The sequence below is a fragment of the Panthera uncia genome, chromosome D2 (genome assembly GCF_023721935.1).
Source record: "Panthera uncia isolate 11264 chromosome D2, Puncia_PCG_1.0, whole genome shotgun sequence".
Classification (NCBI taxonomy): Eukaryota; Metazoa; Chordata; class Mammalia; order Carnivora; family Felidae; genus Panthera; species Panthera uncia.
In genome coordinates this window covers 59,798,842-59,822,999 of record NC_064818.1, presented here as the reverse complement: position 1 = coordinate 59,822,999, position 24,158 = coordinate 59,798,842, and the positions used below count along the sequence as shown (strand labels likewise).

The 24,158-nt window shown below is 51.8% G+C and overlaps 1 protein-coding gene across 2 annotated transcripts in view; it reads left to right on the top strand.

The window, feature by feature from the left end:
• SH3PXD2A (SH3 and PX domains 2A) overlaps window positions 1–24,158 on the top strand; it is a 244,086-nt gene that overhangs the window by 106,695 nt on the left and 113,233 nt on the right. For both annotated transcript variants that reach the window (XM_049645686.1, XM_049645687.1), the window contains exon 4: window positions 14,576–14,652. In XM_049645686.1, coding sequence (XP_049501643.1) covers window positions 14,576–14,652 — 77 coding nt within the window. The remainder of the gene's footprint in view (window positions 1–14,575; window positions 14,653–24,158) is intronic.

The window sequence follows — 24,158 nt, the reverse complement described above, 5'->3', positions numbered from 1 at the left end:
TGTAAGTGGGGTTTTTATTCTTACCTGCTGGTGTGGCAGTTTGGCAGGAGTTAGGTACACTCCCTCCTTGTCTTCATCCATTATTTCTGCCTTGTACATGCTGCATTTTGTTTGCCTGGGAGAAATGCCTGGAGCTCGTGCATCTTGGCAGGTAGAGAACTGCTCCCTCTGATGCATTGCTCTACAGTAGCACCAGCCTCTCTGCGTAGCCTCATCCCCCATACCCTTTTTAGCATGACACCCGCATTTTGCTTAGTGCCGGCGAAGTTCTTTGCTAGCAAAGCTAGCTCTTACACAGACCAACGATGGTGTAGCCTTTTGCTATGTGCGTGCCGTAAACATAAGAGAAAAAACAAAGCTCCCTCCTCTCGGAAAGCAGCCTGAATGCTCCAAATATGTCTGATTCAGGTAACCCAGGGGCTCTCTCATGAGCAGTGCTGGGCCTGGGTCAGTGACCTCATGCTGTGGAACAAATTACATCCTCCCGCCCCCAATTTAGCAGCTTAAAACAATAGCCAACATTTCTTATCTCAGAGTTTCTGTAGGTCAGGAATTCAGGAACGGCTTAACTGCACAGTTTTCATACCACATCTCTTGGGAAGTGACGGTCCAGATGTCAGCACAAAGCGTGACCGGGGACTCACTGGGCAAGACAGCTCACTCCCTTGACCGGCAGACCGGTGCTGGCTGCCGGCAGGAGGCCTCAGGTCCTTGCCATATGCACCTCTCCATAAGATGCTTGAGTGTCCTTACAACATGGTGGCCAGCTTCCTGCAACATGAGTGATCTCAGAGCAAGACAAGAAGGGGGCTGTGATGTCCTTTATAACCTAGTCATGGAAGTCACCCTGTCCACGGGGAGGACACCTAGGGTCCTGCTGCTTCACAGATCAGCCCTATACAGTGTGAGAGGGGACCATGTGAAGTAAGTGACCCTGAGGTATGCGTCACCAGGGGTCACGTTGGAGGCCGACTACCACAGGCTCCTCTGAAATTGTGTCAATGGTGGCAGCTCTTGTTGTGGGGTTAGGATTGGGGTAGAAATTAGAAGTAGGAAAGACAGCTGAGTACGGGGCCCAGGGGAACATAACCTGTCGGTGCAAGAGCTACACAATCCACCCCAGAACCGGGCCGCTGGACCAGCTGCCCTGCCGAGTCCCAGCCTGGCTGCTAACTCACTGTGTGAAGTTGGGCAAGCCATGGCCCTCCCTGAGCTCAGCCTTGACCCCAGAGAGTAAGGGGTCTGGACATGGTGACCTGATCTCCTGGTTTTAACCCCAGGATCCATTTGGACTGTGGTAGCTGTCCACACTGGTGAGAACACGGGCTTGAGCTTGTGCTATGAGTGTCCCACCAGCGACTAGGCCCAAGTGTGCCGCCCGCCCCCTGCCGTGCCGTCCCCGACCCTCAGCGTTAAGGTTTGAGGGAGAAGTGCTTTAGAATGGGCTGATGGTGCCTGTGTTCCCCCCACTCCCCCAGGTAGACACTGTGGTCCTTGGCCTTGACGGTGCAGGAGCTCCGGTGTTTCTCAAACAGTACAACTTGAATGGCTCTGCTTCGCTCTGTGTGGTCCATGTGATCAAACTCCAGTCACCCATTCGGTCTCTTCTAGTACCACGCGTAACCTGCACCCGCAACCTCCCAACGCATTCACTTTACTTTAGCTGGATCCTGTTATCTCTGGACCTTTGCTCAGGCTCTTCCCTCCTTCTGGAACATTCTTTCCCCTTCCCTTGCCCTGGCTCATTCCCACCGCGTTTCAGGCCTGTCCTGCCTCCTGTGTATCCCCGTTGTAACAGATGACACTGCAACGCAATGCCCACACAGACTGCATCCCCTGAGAAGCAGGGACTGTGTCTGCGTGGTGCCTCATCACACCCCGGCCCCCAGCACAGCACCTACATTCAGGAAGGCTGGATTGTCGGTGAGTGCGTAAGTGGTGCTGGGTGACCGTGCTCATGGGGTTGGGCTGGGGTTAAGACGTGGCTCTTAGGGGAGCGCCTGGGTGGCTCAGTCAGTTAAGCGTCCGACTTAGCTCAGGTCATGATCTCACAGTCCGTGGGCTTGAGCCCCGCGTGGGGCTCTGTGCTGACAGCTCAGAGTCTGGAGCCTGTTTCAGATTCTGTGTCTCCCTCTCTCTCTGCCCCTCCCCTGTTCACGCTCTGTCTCTGTCTCAAGAATAAATAAACATTAAAAAAATTTTTTTTAATAAATAAAAAAAGACGTAGCTCTTGGGGAAGGCAGACCAAGAGGATACACAGAGAAAAGGTACAGAGAAAAGAAGGAATAGAGCAAACTCATTAAGAGCCTAGGCACTTCCAGACGGCCTAAAGAAAGAGGCCATGGCACATTAAATTTCAGCTCTGCCGCTTACTCGTTTTGTGACCTTGGGCAGGTAACTCAGGTCACTTTTCCAAAAATCAGTTCACCCATCCATAAAATGGGAATGGCAACAGTACCCAGTACCTAGGTCATAGATTGTCATCAGATCAAATAAAAGAATAAATATAGAATACATAGCACAGTGCTTATCTCACACCAAATACTTGGTGAATGTTACCTATTACTTTTATGACCCTCACTACCCTCGCCGGAGGGTGGGGAACCACAGCAACTGTGTGGGTGGGAGGGTGCTGAAGAGAGTTGACTGGGCTCAGTTCTGCCAACAGAGCCAAAGCTCAAGAAAGGCAGTCTTTGGGGGACTGTGTCCACCCAGAGGGAGCCAGGCAAACTTCCCTCTGGCTGGCACGGCCAGGCCTGTGGTTGTGCGGCTGTTTTCCAATGGGCCTCTACATCCTGGGGATTTTCCTCTGCTACAGGCCATCAGAAGTAAACTGTGTCTTTCAGCATCACCCTTGGGACCAGGGCTGCCACTGCCTGTCCACAGCCTCCTGGGCTGGCTGGGCTTTTCTGTTGTGTCACTGTGCCTTGGAGGCCCAGTACCCCTGGGCTGCCCCCCACCACTGGCCCCTGCTGTGGGCCAGGCCACAGGGAGAGGCTGCCGGAAAGCTCTGCCCAGCGTCCCACCGTCCCCTTTCCTGAGGGCAGCCTCCCCTGGCAGGGAGGAGCTGGGGCTGCTGGGGCTGAATAGGGCCTTTTATTCTCTGGCTCTCACAGGGAGGGTGCTGAGCCACTGCCCACCACGCCCTCCACACCCACATCCACACGGTGGGGACAGCTTGGCCCTGATGCTGGGCTCTGAGTTAACCACACTCTCTGGCCCCACTCTGTCTGGGTCCTGGAGGGCGAGCCCATCCCGCCTGTGGCCCCCAGCATGGGCAGGGTGAGCTACATGTGCTAGTCCCCTCAGGGGTGTGTGTCTGTGTGTATGTGACTGTGTAAATAAGAGAGACAGTCTAGAGCGAGAGGGCATCAACACACACACACACACACACACACACACACACACATCCATTCAGCAAATGTCAACTGGGGGCTACTGTGTGCCAGTCTTTGTGCTGGGCCCTGAGGATACAATAGTAAATGAGACATCATACAAAGAGGTGAGACCATTACACATCGCAGTGAATTCTAGGGAGGAGACAGTGGAGGGCTGGGAGAGAGGCAGAGAGACCCAGTACTGCCGAGGCCTCCCCATGCGTTCATCTGAAGTATGGAAGGCGATATCTGTGCAAAGGGCCGTGGGGACTGTGTCCTGGGAGAGGGGACGTATGCACACAGGTCCCGTGGTGGGAGAGACCTGGGCATTGTCTGTGGCATTAACTGATGCCCAGCATGGCTGGCATGATGAGACCTGATTGCAGAAGGAGGCATGAGCCAGACCCTGCGGGGCCTCTCGGGCCATGGAAAGGAGTTTAGATTTTATTCTCCACGCGCTGGGAAGTCACTGAAAGGTTTAAGCAAGGTTTCATTTTGAGAATGTTATTTGGGCTACTGGGTGGAAAATGGACTGGGAGTCAGACAGACGAAAGGTCACCGTACGACTCATGGGCTGTTAGCCAGACATGGAGTGATCTGGCCTTTCCCTTCTCTGTAACAACAGGCACTTTGTGTCGGACCCTTCCTGCGTGCCCCGCTCTGTGTGCTGTGCTTGTCCCGCGTGCTGCTTCCACTTGGTGTCTCAGCCCTGTAATCCCACATGGCAGATGAGAAGGCTGATGCCGGGGCCTGTTAATGTCCCCAGGACACAGGTTCAAAAGGCGACCCACCCTCTGATCCTACTGCTGGCAGATGAATGGTCCTAGATTTTGATTTTTTTTTTTTTAACCTTCTCACTGGACCAAGAATAGGAAAACACAGCTGGAAGGTGAAATCAGACCAGTATGACTGTGGCTGAGAAGGTCAGTGCCTTTTGCCTTTGCCACCTGGCCCACCATTAGTATACATATTACACCGGTCTACCAAGCACTTTCTAGGCTGTGCTCAGCCGTGTCCAAGCTGAGCTCTGAATGAGACCACAGTCTTTGCCTTAAGGAACCCCAGTGGCATCCAAGTGGCAATTGTCCTCAAGTGTGGCCACTTTAAGCACTGTTATAGTTATTCCCAAATCCTCTCCCTTCCCTGGAGCTATCTGGCACATCTGAGGTCAACCACAATGCTCTATCTACCTCCCAGGGTTGGGCTGGGCCAGCCTATATTTCCTGCCAACCCATGGTGCTCTCGTGGCCAACATCCTTCCCTAATTTGATATCTACTGGGAATCCCTAGATGCTGGCTACCTTCTAGGTGATTCATAAGACCTGAGCTGCCCTTGTCTGGCAGCGTGTAGTGAGAACGTATAGCTCACTATACGTTCTCTCCAAAGTGAGAACGTATAGCTAATGAGGTATCTCCAGTCTATATCAGGGCCGAAGACCAACCCTGGGCATTCTCCAAACAAGGGAGAACAAGCTGACAAATTCAGAGGGTTTGTTTCTGTGAACACGGCTCTTCCCAAAGCTAATCCTGTAGGTAAGCATTTACCCTTGTTGACAACAATTCATACAAGTGTATTCACATTTCACAGAAAAGGGACTTCGTTCCAGGGATCGAGACTCACTGAGCCCTTCAATTTGCTGCAACTTGAATCAAATCATAAAGCATATATTTTTAAGTAAGTCTGGAGAAAATAAAAGTAAATGCCACCAAAACAATGAATGTGTCAGTGCCCCCTTCTCTGTGACACATACCACCCAGGCTAGAGTTTCAACATCCATACTAGTATAGAAGTACCAACAAACCCCAGCTAAAATCTGCTCTGGTGTAGCAAAGGTCTTCCGGGGTGCAGGTGATTCTGTTTCTTGGCCTGGGCCCTGGTTACCTACGTGGGCTCCATTTGTGAAATTCATTGAGCTATACACATGCATGTGCACTTTTCTGTGTGTGTATTATACTTCAAAAAGAAAGGAGTTTTAAAAAAGGAAGGAAAGCTAAAACAAAAAAAATTTTTAAAAGAGTAGGGGCACTCTTGGATGACTCAGTTGGTTAAGCATCCGCCTCTTGATTTCGGCTCAGGTCATGAACCCACAGTTTGTGAATTCGAGCTCCATACCAGGCTTTGTGCTGACAGTGCGGAGCCTGCTTGGGATTCTCTCTTTCCTTCTCTCTCTGCCCCTCCCCTGTTCTCACTCTCAATCTCTCTCAAAAAAATTAATTAATTAAAAAAAATTTTTTTAAAGGAAAGAAAAAATCGTTCTGGTCATAGCTCTGTAAGGCTGCTCGAAAAGCCTTCAATTCTGTTTGATTCAGTAAAGATGTATTAAAACTTCTGATGTGCCAGGACTAGGTGTTTTCTTTTTAGCAGACACCCATAAATCCCATGGGGCCCCATTGAGGATGGGGGAATAAAAGATTCTGTTCCTTTAAGACTGGCTCTGTACTGGGGAATGGGAACCTCCAAATCAGAATTTGGAAAATCATTTTTCTCTCCTGGATGTGATGGTTCTTACTGTAAGCATGCTGTGGCTGCAAGAGGAGTTAAGGTTTCCATCTGTGGCGAAAGCCCACCGGGTTTTTTCAAGAGTGTTTCCCTGAGCCTGTGGGAGAGGGGGCGGAGAGTGCCGTGTGGGAGGCTCGCCTGTGGGAGTCATCCTAGCGCCCCCAGGTGGCCAGGTCAAGTAAGTAATCGCTGCCTCTGTTGTGTGTTCTGTTCTCTGCTCTCTGCTCTCTGCATTGGACTAATGGAAGAGCGTCCCGAAGGAGAGAAATGGGAGCTGCGTGGGAGACACAGTGTTTTTAGGGGGCGGGGGTTTGAATCAGGAAAGGTTGCTACAGGCTGAAGGGAGCTAGTGTCTGGCCTCGGGTGGGGAAGATAAGTGGCAGAGGGTGCCAGGGAAACACTATACTGCTCAGATCCCAAGCAGCCAGTGAGGAGGTGGGCGGGACCAGGCTGTACGCCCACCCCCATGCTACCCCACCTACGTGACCTTGGATTGTCAGCTCATACGAGATCCCATTTGCTCGACGTTTGTGATGGGCTGGGCTCCGTGTTAAACGATTTTGTACATCACTTCATAGACTCCTCCCAATAATCCTCTGAGTTAGGCATTACTGTGCCCATTTTGCATTTTGAGGAAACTGAGATTCAAATAGGTTGGGACTTGTCCCATATCACACAACAGTAAATGGCAGGGCCAGATGTACTATCAGGAACCTCTTGGTGACAAGGACTAGATCCATCTCAATCTGGTGTAAGAAAAATGGGGAAATTTATTGGCTCATGTAATTGAAAACTTCAAGGGTAGTGGTTTCAGGCATGGCTGGATGTAGGTGACCAAATCGTGTATCTCTCTAGCTCCCAGCTTTGCTTTCTTTGGCAATTTCATTCCCAGACAAGCTGTCCCAAATGGTGGTGGCGATTTGCAAAGATACTTCCTAGCAACTTGGGGTTCACAGTGTGTGAGTTAGCAGCTCCTGAGGAAAAAGTACTTCTCTTTCTGGTAGTTCCAGCAAAAGTCCCAGGCCGATTCTCCTTGGACCAGTTTGGGTCACACGCCCATGGCTGGACTATACAGATTGGTAACTCCAGGTGTTTGGGGTGAAGTGAGCCCCACTGAACTCACACAGCCTGAGAATGAAGGAGGGATTGTTCCTCAGAAGAAGCTCAGGACACTGCAGTACAGACGCTCGCAGACAAAGCCACAGATGCCTGCCATGCGAGACTCTAAGCCAGAGCGGTGGGGTGGAAGCTAATTATTCCTTTTCTTCCCTACAGGCATTGCCTGCATCTTATCACTCTGTCTTAGTCTGGTCGGGCTGCTGTAACAAACAACACACAGACTGGGTGGCTGATAAACCACAGAAACTTATTTCCGACACTTCTGGAAGCTGGAAGTCTGAGACCAGGGTGTTCGGGTGGGGGTCTGGTTGCAGATTTCTCACTGCGTCCTCACATGATGGAGACCACAGGGAGTCTGTGGGGGTGTCTTTTATAAAAGAACTAATCCCATTTGTGAGGGCTCTTCCTCCAATACCATCTCACTCCCCAAAGGCCCCATGTCCAATATCATCACATTGGGCATTAGGATTTCAACATGAATTTTGAAGGGCTCAAACATTCAGACCATAGCACACCCCATGAGCGTACATACATGTCACTTTTTGCAGGGGTGGGGATTCCTCCAATAACCTTTTCATCTTCTCTCCCCAAATTGGTTTGGCAAAGAAGAGGCTCTCCTGGGTGCCGCATCAGCCAGCAGAGCCAGAGAGGACCCCCTTTCCACTCAGTCGGCTCTCTGACCCACAGAGCTTGCCTGCCCACTGACAGCTCCAGAAACTCTCCACCCACTCTCTCCAGACAATCCTCTGACCTTCCTGAGGGTATCAGACAACACCCACATGCATGGCACTCGCTCAGTGCCAGGGATTGCCAGGGACAGAGGGAGTATAGAAAGTTATCCCTGCCCTCAGGGTGACTGTGGCCCGTTTAGGGATACAAGACTGTAATGAGTCAGGACAACTCTGTAGACGTTGCCATAACCCCCTGTAGCGGGTTGAAGAGCGGCCCCTATGTCCACATCCTAACCCCCAACCTGTGAGTATGACTTCACTTGGAAAAAGGGTCTTTGCAGATGTCAAGTTGAGGATCTGGAGATGAGATCATCCTGACTTTAGGGTGCGCATGAACCCAAAGGCAGGTGTCCTTATTGAAGAAAGGCACAGGCAGGTTTGAGACACAGATGGAGGAGGGGAGGCCGTGTGAAGACAGAGGCAGAGACCAGAGTGAGGTGGCCACAAGCCAAAGAATGCCTGGAGCCCCCGAAAGCTGGAAGAGCCAAGCGTGGATTGTCCCCTAAAGCCTTAGGGGGAGCATAGCCTTGCTGGCACTTTCAGACCTCTGGCCTCAGACCTGGGGGAGAATATATTCTGTTGTTTTAAGCCACCAACTTTATGGTAATTTGTTACAGCTGCCCTGGGAGACTAATGCACCCCTTCCCTTTGTGTCCTTAGATCCAATTAGACAGGTGGGAGCGTTGTTCATGGAGAATGAGGCCTCTGCACCCTGCGCTCTGGGGCCTCTGGGCCTGCTGTGGCCTCTCCTGTTTCTAAGGCCAGTCCCCTGTGATGGTCCAGGTTCTCTGGACGGCCCGGAAGGGAGAGGGTTGAGAGCATCTGCACCCTGGGAGGCCAGGGTGGCCTATGTATCTGGGAACCCCTAGGGAAGGTGAGAGGGGGCCCTGGGATGGTGACTCCCTGACAAATTCTCCAGGACAGCAGAGATCAGGGGCAAGAGTGGGGTGACTGCCAGAGGGTCCTAGAGGCTGACCAAGGAGGGCAAGACAGACATTCAAGGAAGTCTTCATAGAGGAGGCCAAAGAACACCAGACTCCTTTCTGTGGCTTACAACACAGCTACACGGCCTCTCTTCTGTCTTTCAACTTTGCTCTGTAGTTGCCTCTGGCTGAGCACTCTTGCCCCAGAACCTTACATGACTGGCTCCCTCTCCTCAAAGTCTCCACCGAACTTCCCTGACCACTAGCTGAATTCTCCTGCCCCCTAGGCAGGCCCCTTCCCATTACCCTTTTTATTCTTTTTTAGAGATGGGAGGAGACACATATGTGTAACCAAACTACTTACTAGATATGAAAATTGTATACTGTGTCCCGTCCATGCACATCCTGTCCCCAATCTAAATGTAAACACCTTGAGAGCAGGGCCCCGTCTGTCTTGTTCACTGCGGTCTTAGCACCTGGAGCATAAAGATGGTGATGGAGGGATGGGTGGCACTCCAGGTGGCAGAAAAAGCAAGGAAGAGGGGGTCGTTTGAGGAAGTATACGTGCTCACATACACACTGTGAATCTTGACGAGGAGAGGCTGCCAAGATTACATCAGTTTGGACAGACCAAAAGAGGCCCTGAGACTAGTCCTTTCCTATTACTTCTGGAGCCTATGCTCTCAAATCACCCCCCGTACAATGGGTGCTTGCCCATCTGTAGGAACACATACCTGGTTCATGGAAATTGCCAGACTCTTCATGGCTGAGCCATGTCCTCATCTCTCAACTTCTTGAAACAGTTCATTCTGCAGAAGCAAGTGCCAATTACTAAGACCCATCAAGTACCACTGAGATGCCTCATCACATGCATAGTGTCCTGGGCGGGAGGAAGAAATTCCTCTGCCACCCAAGCATGGGGACCTTCCTGAGTCAAGGCCCCAGCTGTGTGTCCTGGCTCAGAGTGGACACTGCCGATGAGAAGGTCAGGCGACACGGGGGATTGGGGCAAAGATTGATCTCCCTCGGGTGATGCCCACTGACTTGTGGCGGATACCCGCCCAACCAGAGCAGGGGTGGGGGGATAGGAAGGACAGGGAGGTTTGCTGTTTCAGGGAGCTCTTTCTTTCCAAAGTCCACGAGACACTGGTTCCCGCTCCTTCCCACTTTGCTGGTTCATTCACTGGGTCATTTGTATCTGGTAGGCAGAGACCTTGGGAGGACCGCTTGTATGTGGGGTACCATGGCATGTCCCACCGTCCGTGGTTATGGCTTACATAGTTCTCAGTCATCCCCCAAGGCAGCTGATCCCTAGACCATAGCAGAGCACCTAGCATGGAGGAAATGTTAGTAATGCTCCCATCACACGCAGAGTAAAACCCTAAGTCCTCACCATGGCTCTCAAGGCCTCACTTGATTGGACCCCAAAGACCTCTCTGGATTCATTGCCTTCTGTCTCCCTCTTACTATATGAGCTGTAAAATCCCAGGCAGAAATCTCAACTTAGCCACTTAGTGGCTGTGTGACTTTGGACAGTCCTCTCTGAGCCACCATCCCCTGTGCAAGGTAGGGCTAATAAAATTACTTGCTTCAAAGTCATTGTGGGGATTAAGTGAGAACCCAATGAAAAGCTCTTAGCCTGTGCTCAGCACGTAGTAAGCACTTGGCTACTATTACCGCTTGTCTCACCCCTCCTCTGCCCCTCTCAATTCCACCATGCCCGCTGTGCAAATCTTAGGACTTCTAGAGGGAGCAGCCATGGAGCCACAGCCCTTTGGTCTCCAGATGAGAATCCAAAGGAACCTGCTTCAGGGTCATGCAGCCAGCCTGTGGCCCAGGCAGAACTTGAACCCAGGACTCCTGCTAAGGCCCCTGCTCCTTCTGCTGGTCCCACCTCCTCAGCCCAGCCCAGAACAGCAGCAGCAACAGGGACCTACACTTATGTGCTTGGACCCTGTCAGGCTCAACAACTTTCTTCTCCACTTTCAGGAGTGAGTTATGTCCCGAGGTCTATTTTATGCCCTGTGTGTAATCTTCCTTACGATGCTTATCATATTTCTGGGGCAGCATCTGCATGGCTTTGAAGACTCTGGCAGGAGCTATAAACGGGCTGAATTACATTTACAAGAGGCCTTCAATGCCCTGTGGTCTCGGCTTCCTTAATGGGGATTTTCCTCCTGCTCCTTTTTTTCTCTCTCCCTTTTAATACAGTCACCGGTTTGGCTTTCCGAGTGCGGTTTGGATTCCTAACAGAGAAGTCAAGACCATAGAATCCCTTCCAGATCTTCCCTCCCTCTTTCCCCCTCCTACCCTCTGCCGCTTGTGCCAAAGCCCCAAGAAAAGAAAACGTTGCTCCTGTCAGGATTTCAGCGGGAAGGAGAGAAGCCCTGTTGGGATTCCAAAAAATCAGCCGGGAAATGGCTTGTACAGAAACTCTCCTCTGACTCTGCACCTGAGCAACAGACCCACAATCTTTGTGAAGGGTCCCAGAGGCACGGTGGCCTCGTTTGCAGGGAGTGGGCATGAGGGGCGAGGTGGGGGTCCTGTACTCATGTGAGTGGGAGCCCACCTATCTCCCCACCTCATCCCCCCTCTGCCGGGCTTCTGCACCATGTGGAGGCCTTAACTGTTCCTCAACTGTTTGCTTTTCGGCGGTTCTGTCTGCAGCTGGATCAGGTGATCTCTGCAGGTGATCTTATGTGATCTGCGTATCTTATGTATCCGTGTATCTCAGGGGTTTGGCCAGCCTTGAGAGGGGCCTGTTTGGAGACGGCGGGATTTTGTCTGCCATCTTTTCCCTTTCCTTTCTGTCCCTTGCCAGGATGAGAAAGGGCAGGAGTGCTATTTTTGGAGGATGGATAAGTCATGTTTCATCTCCTTTCAAAGGAGCATGTGGCAGAGCCAGGTCTGTGGGCCCGGGTCCCTACTGTGGTCTCTCCTTTGGTTTCCTGTGCTGCATAGACGAGTCCTCCAGGTTCCTGCGAGCTACCATTTGACCACTGGCGTCACTGGGACTGCGCGATCTCCAGCTCTTGACGTATGAGGCTCAGGTAGAAGGCTCAGAAACCCTGACCCAGGGAGTCCTGTCGTTTTGTCAGTCCCGAGAGCAGGCCTCCTCACGCTATGCGTTTATTTGCACATGTCGTCCCCATGGCTGTGCGCATATGCTCCCGCGGCACGCAGGCAATAAAGCGACAGGCAACCAAAAAAGGGTAGGAGGCACAGAGGCCAGGAATACCAGATCTGTGACATCTTCCTCCAAGGAAAAGAAGCCGTCTCCAGTGTCTTGATAAATCATGTTTTATCTCCTTTCAAAAGGAACACGTGGCAAAGCCGATTTATCTTGATGACATTGTCCAGTCTGCACAGCATCGTCCCTCTGACGGGGAGATGGCCTGTCTGCCTGGCTTTGGAGAGGAAGGGAGGAAAGAGAGCTTGAGGGACAGTCCAGGAGAGGGAAGTGAATGGGCCAGCAAGTACCTATGGGGTGCCTGCTGTACGCAAAGCCTCGTGCTGAGTGGGGTGTGGGTGCCAAGGGGAGGAAGGAGGTGGTCACATCTGATGTGGGGGGATGAGGGGCCCAAATGGGAAGCAAGTCACACATGATAAGATGAGTTAGATGCTCCCCGGTCTGACTGGAGCAGGGCTGGTGACCAGTACTTCTGGTGGCCAGGAACTCAGGCTCTAGCCTTCCGAGGTCCACTGCCCTTCACCTCTGTCTCCGGAGGCTGCTCATGGGAAGGACTGGGAGCTTTGCTGTAGCCACAGGAGCGTACTCGGCGGGAAGTGCCAGAGATGTCCTGGCACTCTCACATGTTCACAAGCAGGAAGTTGGTGACAAATACCCCTCACCCTCAGTTGGGATACCTCTGAGGTGTAGTCCATATTATCCCCAACAGACCATAGGGGTGAACTGGCCCGACAATACTTCCTTCCCTTCCCTGTCTTCCCTTTCACTCCCCTCCTGCTATCTTCTGGGATCTGCTCCCAAATAAACCACTTACATGCCTCATCTCTGGGTGCCACCGGGGAAACAACTTAAACCAAGGCAATTGCTTCGTGCTTCCCTGGGGCCCGGATAGAAGAAACTCAAGTGGATTGACATGCAGTCTATGTATCTGTTCACATGAAATGGCAATTATCTTAATTGGAACTCCTTGAACGCAAGTGTAAAAATCCATCTCCAATTAGTTTAAAAAATGATTTTATTGCTTCATCCATGTGAAAAGTACCAGGTAGACCTTGGGTTCCAGACAGCTATATCCAGCTTTCAAATAATGTCAAAAGAATCTGCTATTCATCTCTTTGCTGTGCTTTTGAACCATTCGGGAAGCATTTATTGAGCCCTATTTCGTTCCAGGCACAGATCCTTTCTCTCAGTAGGTTTCCTTCTCGGACAGTAATAAATATGGCCACTAGAAGCTTCAGGCTTTCATCCTGCCAGCTTAGCAACTGTGGGAGAAAAAAAGCCTCCAGCAGAAGTCTCAGGGCCGACCCTCATTGGCCCAGATGGGGTCCCCTGCCCATCTCTGAGCCAATCACTGTGATTCTGGTTGGCTGGGCTGGGTCACAGCCCAGTAGGCTGGGCCTACTCTTGTTGCCCAGGGGGTGTGGCTAGAAAACCCCAGGGACTGGGAATGGAGGAGGGAGGCTCTCCAGAGGGAAATTGGGCAGACTTGAACAACAGATGTTTGTTACAGCTATGGGCTGGGTTGTGTGTGTCCTAGGATGTGTCAGGCCCCTCATGGAAGGGGGCTCACACATATCTGTAACACACAGCAGAATGAGGTGAGTAACTTAGGAATGGACAAAGTATGTGGATGTTCTGGAAAGAGGAAGTTGCTCCTAGCTCAGCTAATCAAGGAAGGCCTTCTAAAAAGGGGACATTGTGGGTGCCTGCGTGGCTCAGTCAGTTAAGCGTCAGACTCTTGGTTTCAGCTCAGGTCATGATCTCATGGTTCGTGAGTTCAAGCCCCACATCGGGCTTCACGCTGACAGTGTAGCCTGCTTGGATTCTCTCTGTCCCTCCCTCTCTGTCCCTCCCCAGCTCATGCTGTCTTCTCTCTCTCTCTCTCTCTCTCTCTCTCTCTCTCTGTGTGTCTCAAAATAAATAAACTTTAAAAACAATGAAAGGGGCATTGACTCAACATCGATGGCCATGGGGCATAGAAATGTTAACCGTGTCAGGACTTGAAAGTCAGACCAAGGAGATCAAACTCTGAATTGAACCGGCTGAAAAGGACTATACATTGATCTGGTTGTTAAAATTGAATTCAGCAAGCTCAGAAGAGCCTGCTGGGAAAGTCTGAGGGGCTGGCCTTTCCTGTAAGCCTTGCCCATGCCTGCAGAGGGGTGTACCAGCCCATCTGCACAGTGGCCTGCACTGTTGGAGGCTGTGTGTACAGAGAGGCTGGAGAAAAGTCAGGCTGGGGCAGCCGTGCTCCCTTGGCATTGGCCTGTGCCCGCCCTGGAAATAGCCACCCACCTAAACTAAGAATAGGAATTCCTGCCTGACTGGCAGGAAGGAATGCTGATTTCTCAAGGAGGGATGGGCCTGAAAACCAAACATGGCGTGTGGGTTGGGCCGTCCTTTGTATTTATTTGTGAGGTCACTTGGGAGCCACACCCATGTCAGGGCATCGATTCTGCCATTAGACCCAGACAAGGTGATTTGGCCAAGATGGCAGCCTCTGGGGCTGCTCCTGGGCCCCAGAGGTCCTGGGCCCTCAGCCTCGGGCGCCTCCTACCCCCTGGGAGAGGTGACTGCTCCTCTCTTGTTTTCTTGACAATGGGCAGAGGTGGTGGCACTTGGTAGCCAGCTAAGATGCTGAGAAGCTGAGGGAGAGGGGAATGAGTGTAGGTGGCCCAGGTCCCATGGCAGCCTTCCCCAGAATCAACCGGCTCACGAGCGTGTGTCTCTTCCAGGCAAAATCCTCTTCCGGAGAAGCCACATCCGGGACGTAGCTGTGAAGAGGCTGAAGCCCATCGACGAGTACTGCCGGGTAAGGGTGCGTCTGCAGGTGGGGGAGGGGCCGGTCCGTCTGCCAGAGAGTCTGTCCATCTGTGAAGGAGAGCCTTCTGTATAAAACTCTTGGCTGTGGTTTAGCAGATGCATCCTGACACCTGGCATTTCTTGGCCAGAGGGGTGGGTATGAACCCCTCAGGGAGGGGTCGCTCGTGACTGGGCCACCCCCTGGAGCACATGGGCCTTGGGATCACAGCTGAGACTTCTTTTGGGACATGTCCATGTTTACAAAACACTATTTTAAATCACTTCCACCCGCTCGGGAGCTCAGTTAAGGGGTCTCCTGCTGAAGGGATTCTGTATGGGACTTTTTGCTTGACACAGGAGAACTGTTTCTGTGAATTCCTTTCAGGACGTTGTTGGAACCAATTCTGAGTTCAATAGTATCTGAAATATCGGAAATGCATATTTGTTTATTCACAGAAGTGTTGATGGTCACGGATGTTTGTGCGCACGTTTTTATCGATGCAAGTGCTCACTCTCACAGACACACAGGTGCGCGTGCGCAGGTGCCTCAAAACAGCCACTGCCAGGGGCGCCTGGGTGTCATTCGGTTGAGCGTCTGACTCTTGGTTTCACCTCAGGTCATGATCTCACGGTTTTGTGAGTCCAAGCCCCCGCATTGGGCTCTGTGCTGACAGTGTGGAGCCTCCTTGGGATTCTCCCCTCCCCCCCCCCCCCTGTCCCTACTCTGCTCCTGCTGTCTCTGTCTCTCTCAAAATAAATAAATAAATAAATAAACTTAAAAAAAAAAAAAACAGCCAATGCCAAAGAACAGATGAGAGAGTGACCACGGGGTCATGAAACAGAGTCCCTTCCTCTTTCCACTTTGATTAGAGCCTAGGATCCCGGCAGCGAAAATGGCCTGGGCACCAGACCTCTGGACAGCGAGGCTGCCTGGGTTCAAAACCCTCACTAGCTCCATGAACTTGGACAAGTCACTTAACTTTCCAGAGCCTCAATTTTCACACCTGTGCAATAGGGAGGAGGACAGTGGCTCCACAGATGCTAGTCGTGGGGATGAAAGGAGCAGGCACAGGCCAGGCACCAGCACAGTGTCTGGGAGAGAGGAGGCATTCAGGAGACGCTGGCTTTTGATGATTATTATTAAAAGGCGTAAACAATACACTGTTACCACTGGCTTTGATGGAAATGGGACTTCTTAGTTCAGTGAAACTTGTGGAGTCTGACTCAAGACCCTTGAGGAGAAGCAAGTATGGGATGGTTGCAATGCTGGCATTAGGACGGGAAGAGCTGGGATCAAATCCCACTACCCCCCACTAGCTCTGTGACTCTGGGCGAGTTACTTTACTTCTCTGAGTCCCGGTTGCCTCCTCTGGAAACCAGGGTAAAGGCAACCCTTGCAGAGTTCATGAAAGGCGCTGCACCAGAGAATATGTATCATAGTGTTTGTCACTTCTGAAATGCTCTGTCCCTGCACGGAATTGTTGCTGCACAGTCCCTTGATGCACTAGTGTTTTACAATTCAGAAACACTACGTCTGGCAATAAAAATGTTTAAGAATCAAGTTGCTAAAGGTATTAACTGGTGTCCCCAAGCCCGTAGGAAGACGAACACTCCCATATAGTCTCCATCAACCCAAGTTTCCATTTTGTGACTGTGCCAATTATACTTGGTCACATTGTCTGCCTTAACCTAAAGAGAATTCCCGCTGATGAATTGTCTGACACGAGAAGCTCCTCTTCTTCGGATCAATATTCATTTTTCTCTTTAAAGAGCATTTGCCATTTCCAGTTCAATTGATGGCTGACGCCCGAGCTTTTATTTCTCTTTATTCCTCTCCCAAGAAGTTAAATAAATGGGCAAAGCTAATGGAGGAGGGGGCAGAGGGAGGGAGGCCTCTCCCAGCTGGGGATTTATGGCTCACATCAGCCTCAGCCTCCTGGAGCTGGTGGAGCCCGAGGCATCTGCAGTGGAAATGCCGTATCCTAGGCCATCCGGAGGAGGAAACTGATAACATCTTATCTCCTGGGATCAGGCTTTGAACAGGACTCCTGAATCAGGATGAGATTCAGGGGGGCTCTGGGGCCCCAGTGGTGCCCAGTTGGTGGCCGGGGGAGCCATTTAAGTGGAGTCTGCAAGAGGAGGGGCCTCCTAACCTGATTAGCACAGAGCCAGGCAGCAAGGAGGAATGTCATGGGTTCACCAAGCAGCCAGCCATCTCACAGGCTGTAATTTACTCTGAGAATGGTGGGGGTGGGGGGGGCAGTGAGGGGGTGGTGGAGGAGGGAGGGGGAGGGCAGTGCAGAAGTGGCCTTTAATTCTTCGGAACTAGAAAGCTGGGGCCTGTGGTATGATTGTCTGAGACCTTGGAATGACCTTGGAATCATCATTAGGGATAGATAAGCCAGCAACGGTCCATGGCCACTGCCACCCAGCATCGTGCTTCACAGCTCTGCCTCCCGATTGTCCAATCTGTGGCCACTCAGGATCCGAGTGTCACTCATCATCACTGGCCCCCACCATGAATTCCATGGTCAGTGCCATGTGCAGTCTGCTGCATGGCCAGCCGTTCCCTCATTCATGTCTGTCCCTGGACACACTGCTGGGAACCTCTGGGATTTTTGTTTCCAGTTTCCATATGCAGCTTTGCTTGGCTGGGCAGCATCTTCCTTGGACTGCTGGCCAACGTGGGCTCCCAGTCTGGGATTTGCTGGGCATTCAGATGCACCCAAAACTGTGAAGCTGGCTCTGTGCACAGAGCAGCCAGCTCCTGTGCCAGGACTCAGACGCGGAAAGTCTGACCGCGCAGTAGACCTCCCCAGACTTCGGGCTCCCTGCCCTCGCCGGCCAGCCAGTCCCTCTGCCCAATGGTGGTTTCACAGCCCAAATCTCAGTGTTAATTTTAAACATATATGGGGCAGATTAGATGAGCGTCACGGAAAATTGACCGAGCACCAGTCGGGTGATTGTTTTATGTGGCACTTGAGGGCTGGGTGTCTATCAAGAGGGGTTCCAAAGGCATTTCTTTAGCTCCATAAATTAATTTAATGGGCAACATGGTTATGCGGTTAATATTTAATGATTCTGTGGCCTCAAAACGTCGAAGACTTTCATCTCACTAACAAGCGAGAGCTATACTTTAGGGGCTCCGACTAACAGTTTTATAAGTGACTCCATTTACCCCATTCCTGCGTGTGAAATACATGTTTGCAGTGTTTGTCCAGGGGATAAAATAAATATCCCAGGGCAGGGGGTGGGGTGAGGGGCAGGGAGAGAGAGTGTTTGAGAATGATCAACTCACCCTTTGCCATGGTAATGACGTTTATACAAGTCTCCATTTCCTGGTGGGTGCAACTAGAATTTTTTTTTGCTGCCCAAAAAGCTGAGATTGCTTCTATTATTCCGCCGTCCAAGATAGACTTGTTTTCAGGATCAATGGTTTTCTTTGTGGGAGGGATGAAGGGTTGGTTGTAGTCAGGCTGGGGGAGGGGGACAAGGCAGGATCTCCCCTGAAGAGGTAAAGATCTCCCCACGTGATCCTCCACATCTATCAGACTCATTCATTTTTATTCCCACTTCCCAGATTTGAAAACTGAGGCTATTTCTGGGACGTGGTTCTTAGTCCCAGGCATCTGCCTCCCAGCATGCCTGGCCCATCATTGGCTCTCACCTTAATAAAGAGGAAGGGTCATGTCCCAACCAAAACACATGCCTTTAAGAAGCACCGAGACTTCCTGGTATACTCAGTCCTAGATACAGGGAGACTTTGTTCTTATGGGCCCCATTCTAAGGGCTAGCCTGGGTCAGGAGTGTTGCTGATGGGGACACGGAGGCAGAGAGTGAAGATTGATCTGTTCCTGCCTCCCACGTGGGCTGGTACTCTGGAGGAACCCAACTGGTAGAATATCTCCATCTCCACAGGCCCAGATAGACCCAGGCAAAGTATTTCCAGCCTGGGATAAAGATGATTATGTCCCTTTCTCCTTGAAGACCCTCAGGGGAGCCCCATTGCCCATAAGAACCTCTGGGCGCTTGGCTGGGCCCTCTGTGGGCTCGTTCTAAGTGCTGCTCAGGCCTCAGCACCTGCCTCTCCTCAAGGCTCTGCAGTCCAGTCCGCTAGAGGTGCAGCCGTTCCCAGCTAGCCAGAGTCCCTTAGGCTGCCACGCCCAGGCCTTGCTAGTCCTTTTCCTGCAGATGCATTCAGCTCCCATGATGCCCCTCCTAGAAGCCTCCTGACTCCCCAGGGAAAGCCAACCACCCTTGCTGTTCCATTCCCCAGAAAACTCTGTGCCTGCTTCCATGCAGCACACCTATCCTCTGTAGGAGGGTGACTTCTGTGTGTCCACCTTCTCTGGACTGGGAGCAACCGGAGGGCCACATCTGTTATCTTTGTGTCTTCAGTAACAAGCAGGAAGCCTGGCTTCATGTGGGTGTCCAGCCAGTATCTGATGATAAAATGCAAGGATCACACACAAGCAGAGGAAACCTCTGAGGACGGTGACATGTCCCCGAAGCCCTAATGTACTAGGCTCCCTTGTGAAATGGCTTAAATGCTGCGAATTAGATGCTGTTTCCGTTTCAGAAGGATTTGCGGCTACACCCTTCAAAAAGAGAACTCCTGCGTTTGATTCAGAGAAGTTCTGTGAGCTCCCAGCTTCCTAGATAGGGATCCGGGAGGAACATTCCAGGCAGGCTAGAGGCAGCCCAGGGGTGGGGATGGGGGCAGAGAGTGGGCGTGTGGCCAGATGGGCAGGACTCCAGCCCCCTGTGTCACACCCCACCCGACCCTAAGTCCCTGGGCTTTTACCCAGAAGATTTACATTGATAAGAAATCAAATGATGCCCCTGGGGCACCTGGGTGGCTCAGTCAGTTAAGTGTCCAACTCTTGATTTTGACTCAGGTCATGATCTCACGGTTATGAGATTGATCCCTGCATCAGGCTCCACTCTCAGGCGTCAGGCTCCACGCTGAGCTTAAGATGCTCTCCTTCTCTCCCTCTACCCCTCTCCCCTGCTCATACACTCTCTCTCTGAAATTAAAAAAAGAAATCAAAATGATGCTCCTAAAAAGAGGAAAATGTTTGATCCCATGGAAATAGCAGGGCATCCACAGTTGTTTTGCCAAATGCGGAAGTTTGTTTTTTGTCCTTGGGCAGACATTACCCAGAGTGGCAAGCTTCGTGGAAGGGGGTCATTGGGTCATTTCAAAGCAGGTCTGAGCTCAGTCTGCCTGGGGCCCCCTCCCATGCCACTGCACTTGAAAAACCAGGCTTGTGGCCGCAGCATCTGGGTGGAGGTCTCAGAGGCACGCAGTGCAGCCACCCTCTCCCTTATCTGAATCTGTGTCTTCTAGAATGATGACATTAGTACCAAATGGTGGCCCAGGTCACTGGCTCCCAGAAAATGGTCGGGACAGGCCAGGAGCTGGAGACCTCAGGGCAGTTTAGGACTGGGGAAGGGAGGCACTGGAGGGACGGGCTGGTGGCACACCTGGGTGGCTCTTCAGCACGTCTTCACTAGTCTCCCCCATTCCTAGGCACCCCCTGCCCTTGACTCCTTCCGTTGCCTTGTTTCTCCATATCTGCTCTCAGCTAGTTCACGGACCCCCTGGACCACAGGATGGCAAGGTCAAAAAGGGACTGATTTCAGCTCAACCGACATTGGACAGGGGCCTGCATACTCTAAGCAGCCCCACAGGGCACTGCCCCCTCCCTGGGTGCCGAGGGCTGTGAGGTCATACTCATTCCAGCTCTTCCCACCTAATCTGAATCAGAGTCCTATTAGAAAGGCTCAGTCAGGGGGCGCCTGGGTGCCTCAGTCGGTTAAGCGTCCAACTCTGGCTCAGGTCACAATCTCGCAGTTTGTGAGTTCGAGCCCCGTGTCAGGCTCTGTGCTGACAGCTCAGAGCCTGGAGCCTACTTCAAATTCTGTCTCCCTCTCTCTCTGTCCCTACTCCCGCTCATGCGTGTGCTCTTTCTCTGTCTCTGTCTCTCTGTCTCTGTCTCTCTCTCTCACATCTCTCTCTCTCTCTCTCTCTCTCTCTCTCTCACACACACACACACACACACACACACACAAAATAAATAAATAAACATAAAAAAAAAACTTCAGGTGCACCTGGGTGGCTCAGTCAGTTAAGCATCTGACCTCAGCTCAGGTCACGATCTCACAGTTCATGGGTTCGAGCCCCTCATCAGGCTCTGTGCTGACAGCTTGGAGCCTAGAGCCTGCTTCAGATTCTGTCTCCCTCTCTCTCTCTCTCTGCCCCTCCTCCACTTGCTTGCCCTCTCTCTCTCTCTCTCTCTCTCTCAAAAATATACATTAAAAAACTTTTTAAAAATTTACAAAAAATTAAAAAAAAAAAAAGAAAGGCTCAGTCACATAGAATGATAGGTCAGACACCGAATTCACTAATAATGGTGCTGTTTGTAGTGCTGGAGCCACAGACTGTTAGAGATGGAAGAAACTTCAGAATGTCTGTAGCCTGCATTTGTCCCAGCTGTGTTTGATGGGCTGTCAGTAGGAATCGTTGGAGGACCTGCTCGACGGTCAGAGACCTGTGGGTAGCGCTGGAGGCAGTACTAGATCCGGAAGGAGCACAGGCTCTGGACTCAGACGGCCCAATTGAAGATTCTGCTACTTACTGGCTGTGCAGCCTTGAGAAATAACTTAACCTCTGTGCTTTATAGTTGCTTCTCCTTAAAATTGAAATCATAGTCATATCCATCTCTTAGAGTTCCTGTGATGATTACATGAGCCAATCCTTCAGCGTGCCATGATTATCAATAAATGCTGATCTGAACAAAGCTCTACAGGTTTCTTCCCTGCAGGACTTCTCAGAGCCTTTGCTATACTAATGAACATGGTGATCTCTAAGACCAAGGTGGGCCATCTACAAGGCACGATTTCACTTGTACCCACAGAATCACTCTACCTCACCAAACAGGTTTTCCTTGAGATAGTTTGAGATTCCAGAGTTAGTCTGCTTTATCCTAGAAGAAATGACAACCAGAGAGGTGAGGTGAGCTGCCCAAGGTCATGGGCAAGTATATAAGGGCAGGACTGGAATTAGAATTGAGGTCTCCTGACTCCCATGCCAGTGTTGTTTCTAGTATGCATCACTCCATTCATCTAGAGAACATAGCAGCAAAGACAACAGTACAACAACTAAAATTTACGGAGTGTTTACTCAGTGCCAGGCACTGTGCTAGGCTCCTCCTAGTTACAACCTCACCTAGCCTCCTAACAAATAGGTGCCACGTCATACCCATTATACTGAGCTCAGAGAGGCCAGTAACGCATTCAGCACCACACAGCCCATGAATGGTAGAGCCAGGACTCAAACCCATGTCTGGGTGGCCCTGAGGCCCTGACTTAACCACCCATAGCATAAATCCTGGATGCCCAATGGCATTGGCATTTCAATGGCCTGGGTGGTGCCCTTGAAAATACCCATGTATGGCCCCCCACCTGCTCCTCTCAGAATGGCTGGATTTGGGGGTTTCCCGGCTCTGGCAGTGATTGGCAGCCCAGGCCTCGGGGGCCAGACTGCCCAGCACCTAGCTCTCCTGCCAGATAATTTTGGCAGATCTGGGCTTGGCGGCAGGGCTGATGGAAGCTGTGCTGAGCTGGGAGCCTCTTGTCTGCCTGCAATCAGGATGAGCCCTCCATGCGGCTCCCTTCGGGGCTCTCTGTTCAGTCAAGATGCCACGGGGGTTCGACCAAAAGGCCTCTTTGTCTGAAGCCCTCACGGCCCACACGTCCTCTGGCCCCGGAATGCCGGTCTCTGTCGGCATGAAGAGCCCCTGTGTTCGCTGCTGGGGCGGCGCGAGCCGTGGCTGGCCAGGGGCTGCGCTGGGGGCGGGTGGCAGCGTGCTGAGCTGGGAGGGTGCTGGCGCTCCGGGCCCGCTGGAAGCCAGCCCTGGCTCCCTTCCCTCTTCCTTTCAGGGAGGTCACCCTGGCAGCGAGCGTGCACACAGCCTGGGTCCCTGGTAATGATTTCCCCCCTGCCCAGCCCAGCCCTTAAGTTCTCCTGCCAGGAGCCCTTGCCGTGCACAGGCCTGATTTCCCCCCCGTCTCTTTCTGTCTCTGTCTCTCCGTATCAGTCTCCCTATCTCTCTGTCTGTCTGTCTCTCCATCTGTCTCTATCTCTTTGTCTCTCTCCCTGCATCTCTCTGTCTCTGACTCTCTTTTTCTTTCCCTCGCCTTCCTCAGTTTATCTTTTCCCTTTCCCTCTACCCTTCCTGGGGGAGGAAACAGCACATGCCACGTATTTGAAATGAAAACCTGAACACTTTGGGGCAACTTGCACTGATTCTACCTCCTGAGCACAGGGCTTCATTCTGCACTTACGCAGGATAGTCTCAGTGTCCCCGTCATAAACAAAGGCAGTGATGTCCACCTCCGGAACAAAACGGAGTGACACCTCGTCAGACATGCTCTTGCAAGGGCAGAAGCTGTGTCTGGCTCATCCCTGTGACACCGGACACAGCCCCATGTCAGGCACGCACTGAAAGGCCCTCCCTGTTTGTTGGATAATTGGAGTCAAGGGACTTAGGACGGTGCCTGAAGCATCGCAGTTGCCCATTACATGTTAATTTCCCTTCTTTCCTATTTCCTGACTGCTCATGGGTGTGTGATCTGTTAGAGACCCTTGGAAAGCCCTGGCCTCTAGAAAGAACAGCTGTGAGTTGCAGAGTGTTGCAGTCAGGTCTTGTCTCATCTTGCCCAGGTGTGGATATGATATCAAAAAGGGCCGTCATGCTGGGATGCCTACTGTTCGATCCCACACTTGAATGCTTTGCAATAACACCATCCCAAGTTTTCTTCTCCCTTCTCCTGGCTCTATCCCAGAGTTCCCTTGGCCCTGTCCCTCAGCCCTGCCTTGGGAGCAACCTCTCCCATCTGTTTGTGCTAAAGAATCGTTCCAGTGTCTTCTCTGCATACTGAATCGAGCAGCCAGGAGCAGGGCTTCACCTGGTCTCATGCTCCCCCGCGGCCTCCACGTTGGACTGGGGCAGGTCAGGGGTCCCGGGTGCCCCAGGCTGCAAGGTACGCAGTATGTGCTGGTCTGGTGTGCAACAGGAACTCTGATCACCTCTGACTGTGACTCCTCACTTTCCAGCAGCAGACTCTCAGCCCTGTTGGGGTGACAGGCTCACAGCTGGTGCATGCCCCTACCTGGACACTTACCCCTGTACGGTGGCTGCCTTCTCCTCTCTGCCTGTCCAAATACTGCACATACCTCTTCGCTAGCTCATGGCCACTCTTCTAAGAAGGCTTTCCAACCCCAGAGCTCATACCACTCTGCCAGGCATCCTAAACAAAGCCCTGCTGGACCGGACTGGTGGTCCCTCTCCCCTCGTTTAGTGCGCTCAGGCCCCACGGAGCCACTATGCTTGGTCTCACCACCCTCACTTGACCAGTTAATTCTTACCCATCCTTCAGAACTCAGCTTCAGAGTCTTTCCTAAAACCGCCCCCCCTCCTCTCTGCTAATCTTCCTGGGTCCTATCAGATT